At 55.8% G+C, this 8,081-nt stretch overlaps 2 protein-coding genes across 3 annotated transcripts in view; one reads left to right on the top strand and one right to left on the bottom strand.

The window, feature by feature from the left end:
• Positions 1 to 3,448, top strand: part of RAB3A (RAB3A, member RAS oncogene family) — a 6,926-nt gene extending 3,478 nt beyond the window's left edge. Inside the window, exons 4-5 of the mRNA XM_011990224.1 lie at positions 1,428 to 1,552; positions 2,596 to 3,448. Of these exons, the coding sequence (XP_011845614.1) occupies positions 1,428 to 1,552; positions 2,596 to 2,786 (316 nt within the window). The 3' untranslated portion in view covers positions 2,787 to 3,448. The remainder of the gene's footprint in view (positions 1 to 1,427; positions 1,553 to 2,595) is intronic.
• A 56-nt stretch (positions 3,449 to 3,504) lies between these two features.
• MPV17L2 (MPV17 mitochondrial membrane protein-like 2) lies at positions 3,505 to 6,792 on the bottom strand. 2 transcript variants are annotated; one of them, XM_011990238.1, is made up of 5 exons: positions 6,504 to 6,792; positions 5,944 to 6,114; positions 5,117 to 5,193; positions 4,884 to 5,012; positions 3,505 to 4,253 (listed from the first exon to the last, which is right to left on the bottom strand). In XM_011990238.1, the coding sequence occupies exons 1-5, from the start codon at positions 6,688 to 6,690 to the stop codon at positions 4,197 to 4,199; spliced, it is 621 nt and encodes a 206-aa protein (XP_011845628.1). In that variant the 5' UTR covers positions 6,691 to 6,792; the 3' UTR covers positions 3,505 to 4,196. The 2 variants fall into 2 exon arrangements, with proteins under 2 accessions (XP_011845628.1, XP_011845633.1); XM_011990243.1 differs by having other exon boundaries at positions 4,148 to 4,251; positions 4,880 to 5,012.
• Positions 6,793 to 8,081: the final 1,289 nt, after the last annotated feature.

Raw genomic sequence — 8,081 nt, 5'->3', positions numbered from 1 at the left:
TGCAGCCTCGACCTCCTGGGCTCAAGTGATCCTCCTGTCTCAGCCTCCCAAGTAGCTGGGACTACAGGTGCATACCACCACACCTGGCTCATTTTTTGTATTTTTAGTTGAGATGCGATTTCGTTATGTTGCCCAGGCTGGTCTTGAACTCCGTGGCTCAAGTGATCTGCCCACCTTGGCCTCCCAAAGTGCTGGGATGATGGGCATGAGCCATCGCTTCTGGCCTTCCACACTCATTCTGGGGCCATTGTCTCTGAGCCAAACTTTCTTCAAAAAATAACAAATAAAAGGTAGGGGTCTGGGAAGGATTTCAAATGGAAAAGTAAAACTATAACCATGTAGAAAAAAAATATCTGCAAGTGTAGGGTGGAGAATATAGAGACTATAAGGAGAGTTGGCATGGCCGGGCGCAGTGGCTCACACCTGTAATCCCAGCACTTTGGGAGGCTAAGGCAGGTGGATTACCTGCGGTCAGGAGTTCGAGACCAGCCTGACCAAAATGGAGAAACCCCATCTCTACTAAAAATGCAAAAATTAGCCAGACGTGGTAGCGCATGCCTGTAATCCCAGCTACTTGGGAGCCTGAGGCAGGAGAATCGCTCAAACCCAGGAGGCGGAGGTTGCAGTGAGCCAAGATTGCGCCATGGCACTCACTCCAGCCTGGGCAACAAAAGCAAAACTCTGTCTCAAAAAAAAAAGAAAAAAAAAGAGAGTTGGCATAGGTTAGAGGTTGCAAACATTTCAATTTTCTGCTCAGAAGTAATAACTGTTTTGTTTTTTTTTTCCTAGAAATAATAACTTTAAAAAAATTTCTGGGCTGGGCACAGTGGCTCACACCTGTAATCCCAGCACCTTGGGAGGCCGAGGTGGGTGGATCTTGAGCTCAGGAGTTCTAGACCATCCTGGCCAACATAGTGAAACCCTGTCTCTACTAAAAGCACAAAAAATTACCCAAACGTGGTGGCTCATGCCTGTAGTCCCAGCTATTTGGGAGGGTGAGGCAGGAGAATCACTTGAACCTGGGAGGCAGAGGTTGCAGTGAGCCTAGATCGCACCACTGCACTCCAGCCTGGGCAACAGAGCAAGACTCTATCTCAAAAAAAGAAAATTTCTGGGCTGGGTGGCTCATGCCTATAATTCCAACACTTTGAGAAGTCAAGGCAGACAGATACTCCAGCCTGGGCAACAGAGCCAGACTCTATCTTAAAAAAAAAAAAAACACAAAACACAAAAGCAATAATGGGTCAATGGGGGCTGGAGTGGGGTGAACGAGGGGCACATGGGGGAAAAGCATGGTGGGGAGGATGGAGGGCCAAGCTTCAGGGTCCTTCTCCCTCGGACAAGGACACGGGCTCCACACCAGCCCGTCAGGGTGGAGCTGGGATCCTCCAAGCAATAACCTGTCCCCCTCTCGCTGCATCCTATAGGTCCACCCAGATCAAGACCTACTCGTGGGACAATGCCCAGGTGCTGCTGGTAGGAAACAAGTGTGACATGGAGGATGAGCGGGTGGTGTCATCAGAACGTGGCCGGCAGCTAGCTGACCACCTTGGTGAGTGCCCAGCTGGGCTAGAGACCCACAAGGCTAGAAAAAGGACACTAAGAGAGGGGAGGGCTCACACCCAAGGTCTTACAGCTAAGCCAGGTAATTCACACTTTCTGCAAACTAGCCTTCATCCAGGAGCCATTTGTGTCGGATCTTGAGGGATGTGTAGGAGTTCACCATGCAGAAAGTTTAAGGATTGATTCTGACACTCATCGTCCAACGCTTTGTTGGGTGTTACTGGGCTCGAGAGGCATCTAGGGAGGCCTCAAGGGACCCCTGAGGTGGAGGGAGGGACCTGGATGAGAGGAGCCCATGAGAGGAGCCAGGCTTCCTGGAGTGGTGGGCAGTGGACTCTAGAGCTTGGAAGAAGGGTTTTTCAGGCAGAGGAAGTAGCTTGGGCAAAGGCTTGCGGTGAGAAAGATCCTGTGTGTTTTGGTGATAATTTCACAAGACTGAAACATGAGGGTCAGCTGGAGGAAATGTAGCCGATCAGAGAGGGCCTCAACCATATGCTGAGAGGCTGGGACTCTTTGGAGGGCAATAGGGAGCCACAGAGGGTGTGTGAGCAGGGGGGAGGTCATGGCTGGATTTGAGTGTCTGAGGCTTCCAGGGCCAGTATATGGTGCTGGGCTGGACGCTGCAGGGCATGTCTTGCCAGGTCCTAAGGACAACGAGACACAGTTTTAGGAAGGAAGGGCAGGAGGCCAGGTGCACTGGCTCACGCCTATAATCCCAGCACTTTGAGAGGTGGAGGTGGAGGATTACTTGAGCCCAGGAGGTCGAAACTGCAGTGAGCTATGATCACGCCACCATACTCCATCCTGGGCAACACAGCAAGGCCCTGTCTCAAAAAAAAAAAAAAAAAAAAAAAAAAGCAGGAAATGCAGAGCTGACCCAGTTCAACGTTGCTTTTCTGCGGGATTTGTCAGTACCTTCAATAAGCTGCTTGGCACTGGGAATCTCCAGTGTTTCCTTTCCTCAGAGAAGCATCTCTGGGAGTTGGCATAGGGCGTGGCCAGGGTCCTCATCTCTGCCTTCCCTGACCACAGGGTTCGAGTTCTTTGAGGCCAGCGCCAAGGACAACATCAACGTCAAGCAGACCTTTGAGCGCCTGGTGGACGTCATCTGCGAGAAGATGTCCGAGTCGTTGGACACGGCAGACCCTGCGGTCACAGGCGCCAAGCAGGGCCCACAGCTCAGTGACCAGCAGGTGCCACCTCACCAGGACTGCGCCTGCTGAGAGCCACCCCGCCCCCTTTCCCCTCTTCCCCGTCTTCCCCACCTTCCCCCAACTACCCGGGCCTGACCTGGCCCCTACCAGCCATGGGCACAAGACCCCTACTCCTGACTTAGCCCGTCACCCTTATTTATTATTGTAGCTATTTATTTATTTATCGAAGATGTCCCCCAGGGGGCCGGGCTCCCCTGCCCACCCCAAGCCCTGCCCATCCTGTACATATAGCCCTTTCCCCACTCAGCCGTGGTGTCTCGTGGCCCTGTGAACTCACCACTCACCCTCCTGAACCCCCTCGCCTTTTTTTTAAATTCACCCCCAACCACAGTTGTCAGTTGTGAAGAGGGGGCCAGATGACACCCTAGAGCAGGCTGATCGGGCAATGGGAGGTGGCCAGGCCTGCCAGTCCCTCGGCTCTGCCGCGGTGGGCTGAGGCCGCTGTTGGGGGTTTCCCTGTGCGGACCATGGGGGTCAGAGTCTGGCCTGCCGGGCTCCTCTCCCCCAGTTTTCTCTTTTGGTGGGGGGCTGTGCTGTGGGTATTCACCACCCTGGGACCCCTCCCCCTACCCACCAGACCTGTTCTGACCTCATAAGTGTCAAACGTGCCCCCCAGTTCCTTAGGAGATGTCAAGACAACACTACACACACCCAATAAAGCGAACGGACCACGTGTGTTCCTGTGAGCACCGGGCCCTGCCCACCCTGGTTTTGACCATCCACAGCATTTTCTTTTGTTATTTTTATTTTTCAATATAAATAGAGACAGGGTCTTGCTATGTTGCCCAGGCTGGTCTCGAACACCTGGCCTCAAGCAATCCTTCCACCTCAGCCTTGAGAAGGGCTGAGATTACAGGTGTGAGCCACTGCGCCCAGCCAGCAGTTTCAATTACATTACAGAGATAAATTAATGGCATTTCCACAGTTCACAACCAGGGAAGGAAACACAGAGGCTGCCCGGCCCTGCCTGAAACTTTTGGGGGCCGACTCCAGGCCTGAGCCTGCTCTGAGGGGATTGGCCACATCCCTGCCTTGGTCCCAGGACCTGAGGGAGCTCTGGATCGGTGGCTTGGCCCAGAGCCAGGTGGACGGCAGTGTTGAGGGGTTGGGGCTTGGGACTGGTTGGCAGGGTGAGCCCCGTGCTGAGTCCCAAGTGGGACATCTTGGTCACAGGTCGTATGAGGTTCCTGCTGAGAAGGGCTAGGGGATGATCATCCATCTTCACGGGTGTGTTCCAGTTGGGGAAACTGAGTCCCAGAAGTGCACTTGGGAAGGGCGGCTCAGCCCAATGCCCGGGAGCTGGAGTGGCGCTGGGACGTGGCCCAGGACCCGAGCTCGCTGCAGGAGCCCATTCCCCTTCTGGTAGAGGGGGTGGTCTGCCAGGAGTCAGTCTTGCATCTGGTCCCGGAGGTGGACAGTTCAGTCTGCTCGAGTGTCCAGGGCCACACAGCCTGGGGATGTCAGAGGAACTGGGCTCTGTCCACACAAGACAAGGCATCTGGTCAGAAGCCTGGCTCATCCCTCCTGGTCCCTCCTAACTGAGCCCTATCCTACCTGCCCTCGGGCCAGACGTCAGCCCTGCTCAACAGACATGGCAGGGACCTGGCTGAGGTCGCATCAGACAGCGCAGAAGGGATGGGTCTTTTTCTTTTTTTTGAAACGGAGTCTCGCTCTGTCACCTGGGCTGGAGTGCAGTGGCATGATCTCGGCTCACTGCAGCCTCTGCCTCCTGGGTTCAAGCGATTCTCCTGCCTCAGCCTCTCAAGTAACTGGGATTACAGGTGGGTGCCACTAATTTTTTGTATTTTTAGTAGAGAAGGGGTTTCACCAGATTGCCCAGGCTGCTCTCGAACTCCCAATCTCAGGCAATCCACCCGCTTGGGCCTCCCAAAGTGCTGGGATTACAGGCATGAGCCATGGCGCCCAGCCGGGGCTGGGTCTTAATGGCCAGTGAGGAGCTCTCCGCCAGCCCACTGTTGCGTAAAGGTTGCCTGGAGCACAGGGGACTCCCACTTTCCAGGGTGGCTGGCTACACTGCCACTTGGAGCTCACACGTGTAGCCCCCTGGGGAGTCCCCTGGGTGCCTGGTATGCCCTCCACACTCACCCGGTACTTCAAGTACGACAGGTATGTGTCCCAGCCCAGCGTCAGGCCGTTGATGTAGGTGACTCGAAATTGGGGGGGCACGAAGAGGAAGTTCACGAACTGTGCAGCAGGCCACACGCACCAGTCTGCCTGCGGGGAGAGGCGGGGAATGAGGGGCGGGGCCGGAGCTGGGTGGGGGCGGAGCGTCCATGAGGGGGCGAGGCCGGACAGGGGCAAGGGGCGGGTGCTCCCACCTTGTAGAATTCCCAGAACTTCTCCCGCAGCTCCTGGCAGCTCTCACCCACTGTCTGACCCTCCAGGCAGCCAAGGCCTGGGAAGGAAACCAAGAAATCAGAGTGTTAGAGGCCACGAAGTACTGTTGAGATGACAAGATGGGCTGACGATGGAGGGCGCGGGGTTGGGCCCCTGAGAGCCCGCGCCCCCCACCCCGGGCAGAGGGACAGGGACTTTCAGATGGGATGGACAGATAATTAGGGTAGCTGGTGTAGGGACAAAACAGAGCAAGTCAGTCCCAGTGAGAGACAGAGGTCATAAACATATAAACACGTGCCCCAAAGGAGACACACCCTGTAGTTGAGGCAGTTGTATTACTTTTCCATCACAGACCAGGAAGCCGGCCTGGGAGGTGGAGAATGAGAGACTCCTCTATTAATACTGCTGTCTTTACCGAGCCTAGGGCTGGCACGGTTGCACCTCAAGAAGTCCAGCCTCAATTTCTCTTCCTTCAGGTCTCAGAGCCTTTGCATTAGCTGTTCCCTCTGCCCGATGTGGTTCCCTCTTCATGTCTCAACTGAGTGTCGTCCCCTTCTTTGGGAAATGCTCTCAACCTCCCGCCCAGGACGGCCCCAGCAGATACTGTAGGAGGGACGAGGTCTCTCCTACACTCGCCAGCGTTCACATCGGCCGAGTCTGTCCCGTCCCCGCTGTGACCTGGCTCCTAGTCCGGGGCCACCCAAATGGGGCACATTGGAAATGCACCTCTGCATCCTTCTTAACACAAAGCTGGCTCCACCCCTCGCCACCTATGAGAGGCAAAGCCTAGGCTTAGGAGGCTCCTTACCCAAGAAGTACCAGACGCCCAGCAAGGGAGAGGCTACCAGCTGATCCACGAGGACCTTCTTGAGGACATTTGGGAAGCCTCGGAGGCCAGACGCAGGGAATAGACGGTCCAGCGACAAGTACCAGTAGTGCAGGAAGGGACCCATGCTGCAGCCCACCGCAAACATGCTCGCTATAAGAGTGTAAGTCAGGGGGCTGGGTTGGGCCGGCAAATTCTCCAGTCCACTCCCTCCCTCCCTGGCTAAGGCCTGGGTAAGCCCAATGCCATCCCGGAGCCTCAGCCTCACCGAGAAAACCGGAAGAGCCCACCCGTGCATTCTTCCACTACAAGCCCCACCAGCAGGCGCGGCTCCAGAGGCTCCTAGGTAGTGGGTAGAGACCCCCGGGGGTTGGGAGGTGATGAAGACCCAGGGCTGCGGGAGACAGACACCCGGAAGAGGCGCGGTCAGGGCAAGGGTCCTGCGGGGGACTGAGGCCACGGGTCAGGGGTCACGGCCAGCAGTCGGGTATCGGCATCAAAGGCCGCCCGGGGTGAAGGGCTAAGTAGCGTGGCGTCCTCACCGGAGCGCCGCGGGTCGAAAACCTGGCCGGGCCGGGCACGGATCTCCCATGACTGGCGCATGCCATCACCGGCCGCCATGAGCGCGCCGCAGCCCAGCGTGTTGGTGACGAGCAGCGCGCGGCCCTGGAATAGAAGCTGCCCCGCGGATAACAGGCGGCGCAGGCGGCGCCAGCCACCCCGCGCCATAGCCCTCGGGAGCCAAGGAATCCGAGCGCCGCTCTGCTCTCGCAGCGCCGACCAGTCGCGAGTCACAGTCGATCCCAAATTGCCCGCCCCTCCGGCATCCCGACCAATGCATAGGGATCTTCAGTCCGCAGGTCCGCCCTGAGCCGCGCCGCGTCCACCAATCGCAGGCAGCCTCGGAGCGCCACATTGCCCGCCCCGAAGCGTATTGACCAATAAAAGGCAGACGTTCTATCCCAAGGTCGATCTCCCAGTGACCGCCCGAGCTTCACGGACCAATCGGAAAAAAGAATTGCGTTACTTCCCGCATGCCGATTGGTAACGCTGCACTCCTGTTGCCCCGCCCCTTTCTGTGCCAGCCTATGGGAAACCGTCGCAGCTACGAACAGCCCAGTACGGCACTGGCCAATCGTAGACCGGCGTCACGCGGGCAAATGAGTGACCGTCGTCCCGCCTCCCGCTTTGAGGTTGGACAATCTTAGGAAGTTACAACGCCTTCTGGCTTGGTTGCCTTCCGTATTTCCGGATTCTCCTGGACTTAACCAGAAGGGATGTGATCTGTCACGAGGACGGCTACCGAGGTGGACTCCAATCCTGTAAAACACATTCATGGAACTTGGGGTGGGGTACAGTTCTGCTGCGGCTCAGCCCAGTTGGAGCCCGGTCCAGAAAATGACCTTGGGCCTGACCTTGACTGGTTCTCTTATCTCAGGTTCCGAATAATGATAGTAATTGAAGTGTTAGTCACTGTTCTGGGCATACGATTCACATTGACTCCTTCCAAGCGAATTTGTGCTCTTGCAGAAACAATTGTATCCTAATTATACCGTTCCCGTAGGGAAAAATGATTTTTTTCTTTTCTTCTTTTTTTGAAATGGAGTCTCACTCTGTCACCCAGGCTGGAGTGTAGTGGCGCGATCTCCGCTCACTGCAACCTCCGCCTCCCGGGTTCAAGCGATTCTCGTGTCTCAGCCTCCCAAGCAGCTGAGATTACAGATGTCATGCGTGTCCGTGTGAAGAGACCACCAAACAGGCTTTGTGTGAGCAACCTGGCTGTTTATTTTACCTGGGTGCAGGCGGGCTGAGTCCGAAAAGAGAGTCAGTGAAGGGAGATAAGGGTGGGGCTGTTTTATAGGATTTGGGTAGGTAAAGGAAAATTACAGTCAAAGGGGGTTTGTTCTCTGGTGGGCAGGAGTAGGGGGTCACAAGGTGCTCAGTGGGGGAGCTTTTTGAACCAGGATGAGCCAGGAAAAGGAATTTCATAAGATAATATCTTCGCTTAAGGCAAGGACCGGCCATTTTCACTTCTTTAGTGGTGGAATGTCATCAGTTAAGTTGAGGCAGGGCATTTGCACTTCTTTTGTGATTCTTCAGTTACTTCAGGCCATCTGGGC

This window comes from Mandrillus leucophaeus, unplaced genomic scaffold (genome assembly GCF_000951045.1).
Source record: "Mandrillus leucophaeus isolate KB7577 unplaced genomic scaffold, Mleu.le_1.0 Scaffold11, whole genome shotgun sequence".
Classification (NCBI taxonomy): domain Eukaryota; kingdom Metazoa; phylum Chordata; class Mammalia; order Primates; family Cercopithecidae; genus Mandrillus; species Mandrillus leucophaeus.
Note: the sequence above shows the minus strand (reverse complement) of the source record. Positions and strands in the feature narration are given on the sequence as shown.